Genomic DNA, 17,371 nt, shown 5'->3' on the forward strand with positions numbered 1-17,371 from the left:
GTATGTGTTCCCACTGCATCCGTCTGCCATGAACCCTACAGAAACCTACGTGTTAGTTTTGGCCCATAGTGGACAACGGGCCTTTTTTCTGTAACTGTCTCCTGCTCTTCCTCCTCCTCTGAGTTGTCAACCTCTTCCTCTTCCTCAATCACTGCCTGGATCCTCATCATCTGACAGGTCTATGTCCGAGTCTCCCTCAATGATTCTGTTCAGATTTCTCTCTGCCTTGGTTAGTGAGCTACCTCCATTTGTGTTGTGTAAAATGGGGGAAATAAAAAGTTAGCAAATCCCCATGTCCTCCTCAGAGGAAATTCATAAAAACATTTAGTTTTAGGTCAAATCATTATTACACTGCTCTGAAAACTCACTACACTAACTCCTAAGATGTTCCCTTACTATAATTAATTAAAATATTGAACTCACAACACTAGTAATTACAAAATTAGAAACTTACCATTTCTCTTTCTACAAATAGTGCTTGTGTTGATGGACGCCATTTTGAAATACAACGAAATTATCTTTTTCAAAGCCACACCCCCACACATGTCATATGTTTGAAAACCCCAGGATGTCCTCTGTGGAGTACAATTGGACTTAATGCTGTGGCATGTATAACCTCAAAGCAATAGACCAAAAACCAATGTGCACCACAGAGGACAAAAATGAATGGCTGGGTCTATGGAGGATAAATGGAGAAAATAAATGAAACACAAAAGCCTTTAAAACTGTGAGACTGTGCAAGTTAGTCATTAATCCCCCAAGGATGTTAAGGCCTACAAGGTGAAAGTCCATGTCTGGAGTTCAATTCACAATAACTTTTTAGAAATTACACATTTAGGGTGTTTTACAAAAAAAATAAAAGAACAGTAAAATGTACAAAAGAAAGAGACATGAATACACATACAATAATTTCACATACATACAGAAACATACTGTACTGTTTATAATTTTAACCTTTTGTTTAATATACTGTAATAATGTGGGGTGGCATAATGGACCTTTGGCTCAGGTCACCGGTTCAAGTCTCCAAATAAAACAAGTGTGAACTGGTAACTGCAGAGAAGCCAGTTCGCCTACTGGGCACTGTTGAGGGGCGAGGCACAGGACCCCCACACTGCCCTCCTGTTTCTAATAGCACTGTGTGGGCTGTCTGACAATAACATGTTAATTAGATACAATTTCTCCATGTCAATTATGTTGCTATCATATCTCAGTCTTGCTTGAATTTCTCTTTTTAATACATATGTATATACTGTATATATTCAATATAAAAAGTATATTTATAGTCAACAGACACACACACACAAACATATATATATATATATATATATACAGGACTGTCTCAGAAAATTAGAATATTGTGATAAAGTTCTTTATTTTCTGTAATGCAATTAAAAAAACAAAAATGTCATACATTCTGGATTCATTACAAATCAACTGAAATATTGCAAGCCTTTTATTATTTTAATATTGCTGATTATGGCATACAGCTTAAGAAAACTCAAAAATCCTATCTCAAAAAATTAGAATAGTTCCTCAGACCAAGTAAAAAAAAAAGATTTATAACAGCAAAACACAATCAAACATTTGAAAATGTCCATTAATGCACTCAGTACTTGGTTGGGAATCCTTTTGCACGGATTACTGCATCAATGCGGCGTGGCATGGAGGCAATCAGCCTGTGGCATTGCTGAGGTGTTATGGATGCCCAGGATGCTTCAATAGCGGCCTTTAGCTCATTAGCATTGTTGGGTCTGGTGTCTTTCAGCTTCTTCTTCACAATACCCCACATATTCTCTATGGGGTTCAGGTCAGGGGAATTTGCAGGCCAATCGAGGACAGTAATGCCATGGTCAGTACACCAGTTACTGGTGGTTTTGGCACTGTGGGCAGGTGCCAGATCATGCTGGAAAATGAATTCCTCATCTCCATAGAGCTTTTCAGCAGACGGAAGCATGTAGTGCTCTAAAATCTCTTGGTACACAGCTGCATTTACTCTGGGCTTGATGAAACACAGTGGACCAACACCAGCAGCTGACATGGCTCCCCAAACCATCGCTGACTGTGGGAACTTCACACTGGATTTCAAGCAACTTGGATTTTGCTCCTCTCCAGCCTTTCTCCAGACTCTGGCGCCTTGACTTCCAAATGAAATACAAAACTTGCTTTCGTCTGAAAAGAGGACTTTGGACCACTGTGCAACTGTCCAGTGCTTCTTTTCCTTAGCCCAAGTCAGACGCCTCTTCCGTTGTCTTGAGTTCAGAAGTGGCTTGACCATGGGAATACGGCTATTGTAGCCCATTTCCCGGACACGTCTGTGAACAGTGACTTTTGATACCTGGACTCCAGCTTCAGTCCACTGTCTTTGAAGCTCCCCCAAATTCTGGAAGCGACTCTTCTTCACAATGCTGTTAAGGCTGCGGTCATCTCTCTTGGTTGTGCAGCGTTTCCTGCCACATTTCCCCCTTCCAACAGACTTTTTGTGGATGTGCTTTGAAACTGCACTCTGTGAACAGCTTGCTCTTTGAGAAATTTCTTTTTGTGTCTTACCCTCCTGATGGAGGGTGTCAATGACGGTCCTCTGGACAGCAGTCAGATCAGCAGTCTTCCCCATACTTGTGATTTAGTTTACTGAACCAAGCTGAGTGTTTTTCAAGGCTCAGGAAACCCTTGCAGGTGTTTCGAGTTAATTAGACGATTCAAGTGATTCGTTGAACACCCTACTAGTATACTTTTTCATGATATTCTAATATTTAGAGATAGGATATTTGAGTTTTCTTAAGCTGTATGCCATAATCAGCAATATTAAAATAATAAAAGGCTTGCAATATTTCAGTTGATTTGTAATGAATCCAGAATGTATGACATTTTTGTTTTTTTAAATTGCATTACAGAAAATAAAGAACTTTATCACAATATTCTAATTTTCTGAGACAGTCCTGTATATATATTTATAGTCAACAGACACACACAAATATATATATATATACATACACACACACACATTGAAATAGTCAGTCCACAATACAGAAATATGTATGTTTCTAATTAAACACATACATTGGTGAATGTATATGATTGCAATTAAGGGATTCAAAAAAGAAGAAATAAAGTAGCAAACAGAAATGCCAACATAGGGATCAACATAAATAAATTGTTACTAAAAACCTTAGATTTATTTGTATGTAAAGCACTCTGACCTGCTTTTGTATGGTGCTATACAGATACATTTGGATTCAATTAAACTCCACATGTGAAATTTCCCCCTGTAGACCGGAAACTCAATTTGTTAAACACACACAGCATGCTCAAATCATAATTGGTGAATAACTTATCAATGTACATATACTGGTATACTGTATTTTATTGATTCAATTCTTATTTTAATTGTTTGTTTCTCAGAACAATTCACATTCTACATTATATAAAATAAAGGACAAACAATCACATTTTTGTAAATATACTTTAATTGGTTGCTTGGTTTCAGAATCACTAAAAGTTTGAGACTTGTGAGAGATACAGTATAACTGTAGATACACTTGGGATTAATTAAGGGAAATAGTCATAAGTATCATAGATTGAGCCCTGTACTTCAATGCTGAGAAAGGATAAGACAGGAAGTGGGACAAGAACATTTGCCTGGCTCTGTTCTTGGGAGAAGACTATTTCCCCAGATCGCCCCTTTTGTTGATCACATGCTCCATGTCGGTGTGTTCGGATGTGTCTAGTTTGATGTCGTACTTGGCCAGGATCTTCATGATGGGCCTGATCTTCAGCCACCACTGTGTCTTAGGGATGCGGTGCCTGCAGCAGAAGGAGGAGGGATGTTATTCACCATATATTCAGCATTAAATTCACCATCACAATTAGTGCAATAAGTTATATGGAAAACATCTGACTCAAGATCTGTGTCTGCCTTCAGTTCAGTCAGAGGCTGGAAGGTGAGTGCTCTCTTCCTCATTCCCAGCACGCAGGCAGAGTCTGGTGTGTTGGCGAAGATGCGACCTAAAGGACACAGGAATTTAAACAATTGCACTCAGACTTCACTTTACTTAAAATAGCAATACCTAAATGTAAAAATACTGCATTGCAAGCCAAATTCCTGCAATCAAAATTATACAGAAGAAATAGGAGACATGTATATATCAAGAATCTAAATCATGATTTTATATTTGATTTATATGATTTTATTGTATGCATTTCTACATGAACTAAGGTTTTCATTTAAAATGAGATCCCAATTTTGATGGGATTTACCTGATTTAATAAAGGTTACCTAAGATAATGTAGCTATCAAAATGACTCATTATTGCCCCCCTTTGTGTGTTATATGATTACATAATTACTGTTATTGTGTAAGTGGCATTTAAATTCTACAATTTCACAAACTTATTTTCTGGAGTTTGCATCAGCTGAACATATGTTTTGTATGTAAGATTTTCATCTGCAAAGTACAGATTAATGTAGTGGAGAAAAAACGAATGTATCTTCCTTTAAGATGTAGTAACATTTAAATAAAAAGCAACAATAATAAAATGGAAAAGCTCAAGAGGGTACAAGTACATTTCATATTTTAAATATGTGCAACAGAAACCTTTGATCTGTACACACCATGTCTGTAACACTCCTTGAGTTTGTCTGTCAGCCACAGAACGGTCTTGGCACCCATCTTTGTGCCAAAGTTTCTGTCGAAGGGTGTTGGAGTGCCACCCTGTAGACAATGAAGGACAAATGGGTTTAGCATCGATCCAATTGTAATACATCAATAACATGGGAAAAGGAGGTTTTGCTGCGTGAACAGACCTGCTGCATGTGTCCGAGGACGTTCTTACGGCAGTCAAAGATGCCTTTGCCCTCCTCTGAGTACAGGTTGAAGATGAAGTCAGTGGTGTAATTGGCATTAGAGTTCTCATTCCTATCGAAGAAAGAAAAGAGACGGATTATTGAACTTTATCTGGAGCGATATGATGTGACTGATTCTTATAGTGAGCATAAGGCTTACACAGACGCAGCAGTAAAAGCTTATGTGTTACTAATAACATTAACAATAGCTGTAATCTATTTAAGTGTTCCAGTAAATCGTGAAAACGAGCCAGCATGCACCACAACAGGACCCTGAAACTGGAGCACCTAAATGGAAGTCATCCATCATTTATTCTATTGTTTACACTTTGGAAATACTGTCATACTGTTTGAAAAGGTGCTATTTTTACAACATACATCTTGAGGAGTTGTGTCCTGTAAGAACAAATGTAACATTATACTGTACCTCAATCCATATCTGCTCCACACTTGATTAAAATCCTACCTGAGAATCAAACCTCTCTTCACTGTTGTCTTCATCTTCTCCACAAGATGCTCCACGTTCAACTATAGTCCACAGATCACAATCAGAAACATAATCCTAGTCAACCCTCATCCTACAAACATAATTAACATACAAGGAATACCTGGGATCCTGGAGACTCCAAGCATAAACAATTCAAAAATGGTATATCTCAAATGTCTTATTTATTCTCAAAACATTAGTTATAAACAGAGTTTAATCATCTTAAGATAATACATATTAAAGGAAAGTTATAGTAAATTTAAATGCTGTATAACGAGCACATAAAAAAAAAGGATCTACTACATCTGTGACTGTCTCCTTAAAAATGACTGACACAACGCCACACCTCTTATATGTGACTTTAATTAAGACCCATAGTCAATATGAGCCACCAACTTAAACTGTATAGCTGCAATCATATGAGTTTGACTGCGCTCCACCAGTACACAATCACATTAATATTTTAAATAAGCACTAATCAAAACACAATCACAAAACCATGATATGATGTCATTATGAACACATTGATAGACACAGTCATGAAATGTTTGAAAGATAGAATAAAGGACCTGTGAGATATCAGAGATATGGTCTGTAGGGCCCCATATAGGATTAAGGAGGAGAGACACTTGAAACTGAACACTTGATAAACATGTTGTGATACCAGCTCACCTCCAGGTCTTTAATGTTGAATTTGTCCTCATAGATGTAGGCGGCATCAGCCCCAGCAGCCAGACCAGCCATAGTGGCCAGGTAGCCGCAGTACCCCCCCATTGTCTCCACGATGAACACGCGGCGCTTGGTCCCTGCTGCTGACTGCTTGATTCTGTCACAGGTCTGCAGAAAAGACACATTAGAGAAAGGTATTAAGCTGGGTATATGTGTGCGTACTGTATGTGTGCATGTTTGTTTTTGAGACACTGACAGCGGTGATGGTGTTGAGGGCGGTGTCAGCGCCGATGCTGAAGTCAGAGCCGGGGACGTTGTTGGAGACGGTGGCGGGGATAACCACCATGGGAATGCACATCTCCTCGTACTTCGCTCTGGCCTGAACCAGCTCCAGGCCTCCCACAAAGGCCTGCACCGCAGCGGGGAGAAGAGGAAGAACAATTTTCATGGCTTTTTTAGTGAGATCATTCAACACTTACATGACTACGGGTTTTAAAAGGAATAAAAGCGATGACATCTTTTACCTCAAATCCACCGATGATAACCAAAGCGTGGATGTTGAACTTGGCAATATTTTGGCTGATTTCCTCCAACATTTTGCCTGGTAGAGATCTTTGGGAAACAGTGACAGATTAAAGTGTGAAACATTTTGTAGTGTGAATTGTGACAAAAGCTGAGGAAAAGGGAAACAACTTGTGTTGTACCTCTTGGTGCCCAACATTGAGCCTCCTTTTCCAGTCCAGCCTGTCACTGAAGTCCATGTGATAGGCTCAATCTGCAACAAAAGAGCATTCCTAATTTAATGTTTGTTATCTAACGAATATTGAAAGATGGATAACTATTTAAAAAACAAATACAAATCACCCAGTTTGGTTTACAGCATATTTCATGTGGGTGTGTTAGTTAGGGACTCTTTGAGACTATACCTTTTTCAAATGTATGTATGTTATTAGTATAACCTAACCAGAGTGAACAGGTCTCTTGTCGTTTATAAAGATTTACCATTAACACCTTGTGTGTTTATATATATATATATATATATATATATATATATATATATATATATATATATATATATATATTTTTTTTTTTTTAATCTAATAAACTATGTTTCAAGACTACAAATAAATTGACACTTGACATACTAATATAAGAAGGTGAAATTCATACATTTTGTTGGAGGTTCAATTTATTTGAGGTGTAACAGTTTTAAACAATATGGTTTTATAATAAATAAGAATATTTCAGAAAGCATTTATTTATAACTTGGCATGCTGTTATTTTTTCACATTCCATTCACAGCATGTTTAAATCTATCTTTGCTGTTATTTTATCTACTATTTTTCAGAATCTGAACTTGTAAATTAGATCAATGATTAAATAAATAAACAAGTATTAGAGAAGCACATGTTTTACAGACTTCACCGAACTGTAGCAAAGACAGAAGTGAACACTTACCTGTCCGTGAGCCAGACCATCGAATCCGTCATGCACAGCCAGCATGGTGTGGCCCTGGATGAGTCCCATCCTGACAGCTGAGCGGACCGCAGCGTTCATCCCAGCGCACGGAGCGCCGATGTTCATGATGGCCACATTGATGTTGCTCTGGTCAGTGAGAGAGGGACAAAACAGGAGAAGAAAATTGAGGAAAATATGTTGATTAAAACAATAAAATCATAAATGTTATTTCCGTTAAGACTTATTTTTATCACAATGCAAGGGGTTTGACTTTGAATATGAACTTACCTTAACATCGGGGGGGTTGATGTGAGCCAGCAGCTTGTATGTCTTCCAGTTGTTCTCAAAACTCCTGCACATAATAAATAGATTTGAGTGTTGGTAGTTTTTCTTTTAATTATCCACTTTTTTTTTTTTTTTTCAATTTATCCTCCAAACAAGTTTGTGCTATTATAGATTCTGGAGAGTGGCACCAACAATATCGCAGATTTCTACAGATTATAGTGAATTAACAAATCAACTAAATTATAAGAAAAGTGTAAATCCATGAAAAATCTGATCATTATAAGCCTAAAATAAAAACATGAAGTCTGCCATTTGTCATTAAATGATGAATACATAATAATTAAACCTTGCATTGTGCATAGCAATGTCACACTTACTTTCCTCTGAGCTTGATGGCATCTTCAAATCTGCCCTCAGCCATGGCGGCAGTAACATCTTTGGTCTGTAGCACAGTGAACAACAGAGAGTGTGAGAGATAAAGGAGAAATCCCTTACTGTAATGTCAGAGCACATCTTATAAATCAAAATAAACTAAATATTTTTGGCGTACCACTTGCACACACTCCATGAGCGGCAGCCTGACTGCCTGGTTCCCGGACAGGCTGACCACACAGGCAGGAGTGTCGTGAGTGGCCTCCAGCAGTGCCATCACCGCCTCCACACCCATCCTGCTGCCCTGGACAACACACACACACAGATTCAGATCATCAGGTGTGTGTGTTTGAGCTGTACACTGTCCTTTATATAAAGTACTGCATTCAGACACGTACCAGAATTCTGTCGAAGGCGGAGGGGGTTCCTCCTCTCTGCACGTGTCCGAGAACAGTGATGCGGGTATCAAAGCCGAGCCTGTCAGTCACCAGCTGGAGACAAAAAAAAGTAATTATGTCATTTTAGATTTGCTCCTTGGAATAATAATTTATCACACTGGCATTAGAAACAAGGGCTTGACCCAGCATCCGAAAAGACATCCTATAAATGAAGATTCGATGAATATAATAGAAAATGTGGCAAATATTTGTATGAAGGGAAAGGCAAAACTGTGTGGGGATTAGCATGATTTGTGACTCTTAATCTATCCATTGACAACAATATGAATTTGCTTGGATCTTCCTTGTTTGGTGGTGCTTTGTTTGTCTTAAATATTTGCATCCACTGAATACAATGAAGGGTATTTATGTTGACAACATGGCCAATTGTGCATGTTATGGTTAAGGGTGGAGGGTTTCGATGTATATTTTGTGATGCATTTAATGTTGTACTATTTTTGAAATAGTAAAAGATTTTAATTCGGCAGTAAGGCTTGCCTCCTTGATCTGGTCAGATGTAATCGGTTGGCCATCTCTGGACATCGCTCCCTCAGCCACAATGATCACATTCAGGCGAGAACCTCTGGCCCTTTGCTAAAAAGAAAAAGAAAAAATCAGAGGAAAAGAAAGAGCTTTCTGACTGACACATGTTGTATTGTTTCCTCTGAAATGCATTATCTTCTGCAAATAGAGACACACATACGTCTGCCAGCCTCCTGCACAGATGGTCCTCCCAGCCATCATCTGGGGGCATCTCTGGGATGAAGACCCAGTCGGCCCCGCAGGACAGAGCCGACACCAGGGCCAGGTACCTTCAGACAGACCCACAAGATTAACCCATGTGCCAGAAATATCTCTACAATATGCAGCCATCAGTATAGGATGAGAACATCTTGATTCCTTAAGTGGATTTACTTAATCCCAGGTCTGTTCAATTGGCGCCTCATAGGTTAAATCTGGCCCTTTAAGGACCTTATTCCGGCCTTTTTGTCATTAATAGAAAGAATTATTAAAATATTTTCAGATACGTTTAAAGTTGAATTGTTTTTTTTTTAACTCCTGTCCATCAGCCCTGCTATTGATGCTGTTACAGACTGTTAAAAGCAGTATCCGTTTTCTAGCATAATCATGAATGTGAATATGGTAGGCGTTGATTTTTAGATTGGAATGTTAATAAATACAGACACACAAGTTACTGACCCACAGTGTCTGCCCATCACTTCCAGGATAAATGTCCTCTGGTGGCTGTGGATGAACAGAAAGCATTTTGTACAAATAAGAAAAGTAAACATTGGCAAGGATAATTTGTACAATGACATAAAAAGAACACACATTTTAAGTAATTAATACAGAATCAGACTTCACAAAACATTAAAAGTGTCAGTTATTTGCTTTGCATCAGAAATGTGATGCTTCATATACTTCATGTGTACTGCACTGTACTGCTGCTATGACCTTCATTCAAATGTGTATGTTGTACTGTATATTGAAGTGAATCTCCTCAATCACTGTGAGCCTGGGCGAGGGGTGAAAGCGATGTCTGACCTCTGAGCGGTCGTGGTGATGGCGTCCACCACCTCGATGATGCGGTGCAGGGCGGAGTCAGTGCCAATGGTCATGTCGGTGCCACAGAAGTCGTTGTCGATGGAGCCCACCATGCCCACGATGTTCAGATGGGAAGATTGCTTGGCTTCCGCTTCAGAAATTGAACCTGCATAAAAACAAAAACGGCAAACAGAGATGTAACGTTAATAAAAAGAAGAATATGAAGCCTGTCAAAATGTTGTTTTCCTTTACACAAGAATGATCTCTGGTTTAAAATGTAATTGCCTCCCTATCAAAGACAACATATCAAATATTTCCCCGACCCTAAAACCCCCCGAACCAACTGTGATACTCTGCTGGAAAACCACATAAACAACAAGAGTCTAGTGCAAGTAAACATGCTCCCAATATCGAGCAATATTAAGTATTGAACGTTTTTGCAAGGAAAATGTTCTATAAACACACACCCAATGACTTAATGATGGCGACACATAAAAAGTCAAAGGGTCATTTATATTCTTTAGGGAGATGTGTGTACAAATAATCTTTGCAATCCATCCAAAAGTTGTCAAGAAATGTTCATACAAATATTTAGTGGATCACCGTCAAAAGTATTCAGGATTCATCCTCTGGGGGCCATGAATGTCTCAACAAAATCGAATCTTAATGCATCAAATAGCTGTTGCCATATTGAGTCCAAGATGTTGGATACTTTATAAAGGGTTTGTAAGAGAAGACCCATAAGTTATTTCACCTCATCTTTAACGATATTATAATGGACAGAGAGGACATGCTAAGATGTTGGCACAGTTGAGGGGATGAGGCTGTTGATGTCACTCAGGACTCCTCACAGCCTCCATGTTTGTTTACCAGCGGTGACGAGGTCTCCCAGCAGCCCGCTCCACTCGATCCTGAACGCGTCGGCTCCGGTCAGACTGCCGTCCCCCCCGATCACACACAGGTTGGTGATTCCCAGCTTCACCAGGTTGCAAGCGGCCTTCCTACGACCCTCTCTGGTGCGGAAGTCCTTGCTGCGGGCGCTGCCGATCACAGTTCCTCCCTGACATGGAGGAGGAGAATATGTTTTTAAAACAGTTACTGAAACACTTATTTCTTGGGTTTGGAGGAAGAAGAATTAAATAATGTTGAAGGGTTTGCTGACACAGTTATGTCAGTTATCCAATATATTTTTACTGTGGGATGAGCATCACTGAGGCTTTATGACATTGTGGAATTAGACTCATTAAGAAGTCTTTAAGTCACGTAGTAAGGCTGCATCATGCTTAACAACAGAGGCACTGAACAAGCGACATCCTTGAAAGCTTACCAGCACCCGTTCCCAGTCCAATGCTCACTTCAAACACTTCATTAATCTGAGTTTATCATTCTCCTATCCTCTTGCCAGGCCTCTTTATTTAGTCAATGATCATACAGAAAGAAAATGGTAACCCTAAGCTTTACAGTGTCGCATTTCCATCACCCTTCAGTTGCAGGGATGAGAACATTTAATATCATCACTCAACATTTCCTAAATGTTGAGGAAGCTTTTGACTCTGAGTGAGTGGTGTGTTAAAGGTTAAAATATCAGGTTAGGTTCACTTTCTAGGAGATCCGTATAGTAAAATATCAGAACAACAACTCAAAATGGGTATGGTGGTGTAATGATGTCTGCATGGTTTGACACCAGCAAAGGTGAGTGAAGCTTTTTGGGGGTGAATTGACGCTTTAAAACACCACCAACAATCCTTGTGTGCATATCACTGACCAGCTGAAGCATCATGGACACACTCTCCCATGTGGCGAGGCGAATGTTGTTTCCTCCATCCACCAAGCCCTGGTAGCCCTGCAAAACACACAGCACAAGAGTCAAGAGTCACAGTATAGACTAAGATAAGATCTTAATTTTAACCCCGAGGTTAATATTTTAAAGCTTTTTTCATATTTTAACTGTAGTTTTCCTTCATAATATTTATTTTCTTTTGAATACTCTGTCTTTGTTTGAATTAAATGCTCTCTTGCTCATGGTTTGCATCATTACACCAAATCAATGTCCTTTTAAGGTTAAGTCTACTTGGCAATAAACTGGATTCTGATATAATAGACACATTTGCAATAGAGAATTGGTAAAAACATAAAGAATATGTTTCTTTTAAAACAATGCTCTGCCACCTTTTTTTCATAACATCAATAACGCACAAATGAATGAAGAATTCTTTAGTTATTTGTATTTACAATTTATAACATGCGTGCTGCTGTATGCTCCCCGTACCTCATGAACAAAGTAGACCTTTGCTCCGGTGTAGAGACCAACTCTGACTGTGGCTCTCACAGCAGCGTTCATACCTGAGACACAAAGGACATGAAATGAGTCTCATTCACTCATATTATTTCATATTATAGCATAATGACAGACTTTGCTTAACACTTCCTGTCAGATTTCAGCTTGAGACTCAACTTTTAAGTGACTGGCACATTGGCACTAGATGAGACAAAAATAGTCACATGTAAAGGACCGAGTGAGTTCCTCTGTATGGGCAGCACACTAAAAGGCCACTGCATGAGCTTGTGTTTTGACAGGATGGCATGTTGCAGCTCTTGTTTCAGCAGACAGCAGCTGTGGATGGGGGAGTTTCTCTCCTTAATACCAGAAAAAGGTCAACTCCACTAAATTTAGCCCTAAAGAAGTGAAATCAGGGAATGGTTGGGCACATCATTATTGGTTAAACTCAGGTTTGAAGAGCGGGAGAATTGGATTCTGAGAACTTTCAATTTTAAGAGGAGTAATTTTCTGAAGCTGCTTAATGTCAGTTTTTTAGGTTTAGCAGCCCCTGCCTGAACTATACGGATGTCAAGAAATATCAGTGAACCATTCCACCAATCCACCAATCAATTCAATCAAAAGATATGCTAAACAGAGTTTCTCAACAAGATATCATGCATAAGCATCACTTTAAAATGTGTGTTTACCAGAGATGTGCTCATGAGTTTATTTGAAATACATCATTTGTTGCAGTAGAAAAAGATAGCTTGACAAAGACTAAGCAGGCCTATCTCAAAATTGATTTCTAAAGCTTTTTATTTTGTGCTTTGCCTATCACTTGTAAGGACATTTGAAGTTTTCCTGGATACACTGCAGGTGTTTTGAATCCGAGAGACTCCGACAGCTGGCCTTCAACCGTAACACTTCATGGAAGAAATGTTGCTTGCCCTTTCTGTTATTTGGCTCCTGGATTTACTTTGGAACTAAACATGATACTTCAGTGGCTGCGGCAAGACCAAAAGGTTAGTTGGGATTCAGCAGTGAAGCCAGAGTGTACACCCTCTGACTCGTATTGTGTTGCAACAGTGTATTCAAAACTATCTTAAAATGAATGACTCATCCTTTGCTCACCTTGTGCATCTCCTCCTGACGTCAGCACGGCGATGGAGCGTCCGAGCCCCATCTTTGTGGGGTCCAGGGTGGGATGGAGATCACTGGACATGTTGCCAGAGGATGGGCACGACAAAGGGAAAAGAAAAAGGAGAAAGAACAAAGCTGTCCTCTCTTCTGCTCCTCAGGGGAGGCACGCGTAAAGGCACAGGCTTTATAGACTGCTGCTGCCCGAGCCCCCTCCCACTGACTCCCTTACCCCCTCTCTTACAGCTCTCCTAAATATACTTCAGGCCCACTAACACCTGCAGCGGACAGTTACAGACAGTGGGACACAATGGCACATAGCACTCACATTTTGAATGCGTTTCAAATGAGTTTTTTCCAAATAATGTGTACAAAGCAACGAAGTAATGAAAAGGATTTTGAACTTATTTTGACACTTCAACATATGAAATGTATGTAGGACTGTCGTTCCCAAAAATCTCCCCAAACTTATGTCTGTATTATATTTGTACATTTCTTTGTGCATTTATTGGAAAGCGCTGTCATTCAAAGTGTGAACATATTGGTACATCATAGTTCATTTGTTTGGGGTTTTTAATATTACGCCACAACCATTTTTTTATTTTTTATTAATCTCTCCGAACTTCATTTATGACATTTAATAACCTCAATAGAAACTAGCTGATTCAGCAACAGGGTGTGTTTCACTTACCGTCATTACCATCTTCTCTGTTAACAGGATACCGTGTCGCATGGTGTTGAAATGTGCACTTGTTTCCAGAAAAAGGCTTTAACATCTGCCCCAGAGGCAGCATGGTGAATGCAAGTCAACCTGATGTATCTGGTTTCATTCATTTCAGGATGTGTGACTTATTTAGTCTATTGTTTATTTATTAAATGAACGTTTTTTCATGCGGCTTTGTTACTCAGGACTCCCTTGTCAAGGATATTATTTAATCTCAATGGTCAAATTTCTGGTCAAATAAAAAAAAAGGTATAAAACAGTCTCTCCTTGAACAGTCCAAAATTCCAAAGTGTTCAATTTAATAAGGGAAGAGAAGAGCAGCAAATTGTGATATTTGTGCACGTTCAGTAAACAAATATTTGATACTTTTCCTTCACAAATTACTTTTTAAGTTCTTGATTATCAAAAATGGTTTACAATTAACTTTCTGTGGATCGAACAAATTTGTTAAATCGTTCAGCACTGAAGCTAACAATATCATGGAAATGTATCATAGTCTACTTTAAGCATAAATAAGTCACTGTAACTTTGATTTTCTACTAAATGTTCTATAGCTTTCAACAGACAGGGTGTCGCCTTGATCATTGTCAGGGAAATTACCATAGGATGGAAGGTAATGTGATCACCATGTATGCATTGTCTAGCCACCAATCTTCAATATCCTGTAATGTAGAATTTGATTGGCTAAGACCTTCCCTTTCCTGTGTCCCTTCCTGTATAACGTACTTGCCTTTCTGTTGTAACCTTGTCAGATCTTGTAATACATTGCTAATGTAACGCTTAATTAAATAACACAACTTGGTTTAAACTTGTAGATGTGTTAATTTCTTAATAGAAGTTGATTAAGTTGTAGGTGTGTTAATTTCTTAATAGAAGTTGATTTATGTTTTTATATAAGATATTTGTTTGAGCACTATTGATTGGTTGGCTTGGGTCACATAGATATGGGCGGCACTCATTATAATTCTGTTCACCTGCGTGAGGTGTGGGTGGAAGAGAGGGTGACACAGGGCCGTTGTACTTTTTTGTTGACCGCAAGTTGAAATGATTGCTTCTATTAATATAACAATGTCTATGTCTGATCACCGAGTTTTTTGTCATTAAACTACATTATTTTGCAACAGAGTTTTTGATTTCAGCAAGTACTTTTTTGTAGCGTGTCACACAATATCAAACAGGCCCGGATCAGTCTCTCAGCGACTTTGATTGTTTCCTGCTGTCGCTATATTTTGTCAAAAAAACAAAAACAACAAGCACACAAGACGTAAGAAGAACCATCATCAAACAGCGCATGGATTAAGGATCTTTCAAGGAGAACGGAGATAAGCAATTGTTTGAAATAATTCAGGGAGCGAGGTAAGCACTGGCTGTTAATAAAGACTGCAGTTTTGGAAGCCGCCTTCAACGCGGATCACAGCCAGGTAAGCCTTACCGCTGAATGTGTAACTCTGCTCTGTCGCATGGAAGTTGCGCTGCTCTGTTGATGTGGAAGTGTGATGCTTTGAAGGAATTTTCTTCCGATCTTTGAAGTGTGTTACAATAAAACGAATGCACTGACGAAGCTTGAATGGAGAAAATGGAGAAAATGAGCCAAATAAATGTTGACTTGGAAAGTGTTGAAATGGCCTATGGGAAAAGAGAACGCAAACTCACTGCGAAGGCATTGGTAAATAACATCGAAAAACTTCAACGGGAACGTAAAACCGGTGTGAACAAAACAAAAGCACATGAGAGAAAGAGGAAATGCCTCACGTGTGCAAACTCATTTAGAGAAATTAATTCAACTGGGTGAAAAAGCCATTATTTCACATGAAATGTTGATTCCTTTACTCCCAGAGGATGAAATAAAGAAACAAAAAGGAATAGTTTGCCAGTATCTTGGAATACATGTGAAAGCTTTCAGAGGGACATTGAACGGTGGTTAAAGGAGCCACAAGAGGATTCTGCCACAATAACTGCTGCTGTGCTGGATATTCCAACAACGGATGATATGCAAGAGTATGTGCAACCAAGTGACTGTGTCAAACGTGGAAATCAGAAGAAGAGCAACCAGATCACAAAAAGTCTACAACTTCTACTGAGTCGTCTGCAAGCCTTAAAACAGAGGCTGACTTGGCAGCTTTAATGGCAATAAACTATTAAAGGACAAACATGAACTGGAGGAGCAAATTAGGAGCAACTTCAGATGGAGGAGGATATTGCAGCACACGGCTAAATTAAATGTGTTGCAAACACGGAGCGTCCTAAGTGGGAAAAGTTCAAAAACAAAGCCTTTGGATGGAATGAACTCTTATATTGAACAAAAACCTTAAACCACAAGTCCTCTACACTGCCAAGGACAATATAAATACTCCACAAATGTTGCTAAACCAAAGGGTGACTAACAATAACTTCTTGGACCCAACAACACGGCTTAATGAGAACATTTCACCTTTGTTCCATTCCTCAGAGCCAGTATCCCATTAAAAAAAAAAAACAATTTGAAAACACAAATGAATTATGGAGATAGCTTGAATGCAAATGAAGATCAAAACAACATACTGGGTGGGCATTATGAGAAAATGAGAACCACACTGTTAATACAACAGCAATGCCTTTCATCCTTGCCAAAGAGAGAGATTCAAGTTTTTGATGGTGACCCGTTAAAATATCACACATTTATGAAGGCTTTTGAGAATGATGTTGAGAAAAAAACAAACAGCTACAGTGACCGACTATTTTCTGGAGCAGTACACTCAGGGTCATCCCAAAGGACTTGTTCGAAGTTGCCAGCATATGGATCCAGAGAGGGGATATGTCAAGGCTAAAGCTCTAATCAGGGAGCAGTTTGGAAATAAGCAGAAAGTGGTATCTGCTTATTTGCAAAAGGCTCTTTCATGGCCTCCTATAAGAACCGAGGATGTTAAGGCTCTGCAAGACTACAGTTTCTTCCTTAGAGCATGTGCAAACGCAATGGAAGAGGTGCAGTATTTGTTTGAGCTTGACATGGCTGCAAATATGATGATCATAATAAGAAAGTTACCTTACCATTTCAGAGACAAGTGGAGAACTTTAGCCTGTGAGCTGCAGGAGAGGAACAGTCGCAGAGCAACATTCTTTGACATCACACATTTCATTGAGAGATACGTTAAAATCTTAACCGACCCAGTGTTTGG

At 39.1% G+C, this 17,371-nt stretch overlaps 1 protein-coding gene across 1 annotated transcript; it reads right to left on the reverse strand.

Annotated features, from left to right (window-relative positions):
• Positions 1-3,449: 3,449 nt before the first annotated feature.
• On the reverse strand, positions 3,450-13,662 carry LOC307035146 (ATP-dependent 6-phosphofructokinase, muscle type-like). Its single transcript, XM_079674190.1, has 22 exons — positions 13,487-13,662; positions 12,365-12,438; positions 11,861-11,938; positions 10,966-11,155; positions 10,096-10,261; positions 9,751-9,795; positions 9,254-9,362; positions 9,049-9,144; positions 8,512-8,604; positions 8,292-8,417; positions 8,119-8,183; positions 7,745-7,808; positions 7,457-7,603; positions 6,703-6,773; positions 6,523-6,610; positions 6,255-6,407; positions 6,002-6,166; positions 5,309-5,370; positions 4,804-4,915; positions 4,612-4,711; positions 3,900-4,005; positions 3,450-3,804 (listed from the first exon to the last, which is right to left on the reverse strand). The coding sequence occupies exons 1-22, from the start codon at positions 13,575-13,577 to the stop codon at positions 3,663-3,665; spliced, it is 2,343 nt and encodes a 780-aa protein (XP_079530316.1). The 5' UTR covers positions 13,578-13,662; the 3' UTR covers positions 3,450-3,662.
• Positions 13,663-17,371: the final 3,709 nt, after the last annotated feature.

The sequence above is a fragment of the Notothenia rossii genome (assembly GCF_949606895.1).
Source record: "Notothenia rossii genome assembly, chromosome: 4".
NCBI lineage: Eukaryota > Metazoa > Chordata > Actinopteri > Perciformes > Nototheniidae > Notothenia > Notothenia rossii.

Coding starts and splice junctions, on each gene's coding strand:
- LOC307035146 (XM_079674190.1), bottom strand. CDS start 13,577: ATGTCCAGTGATCTCCATCCCACCCTGGACCCCACAAAGATGGGGCTC. Junction 9,363..9,750: donor GTGATGGGCAGACACTGTGG/GTCAGTAACTTG, acceptor GTCTGTCTGAAG/GTACCTGGCCCTGGTGTCGG. Junction 4,916..5,308: donor AAGAGAGGTTTGATTCTCAG/GTAGGATTTTAA, acceptor TTTCTTCGATAG/GAATGAGAACTCTAATGCCA.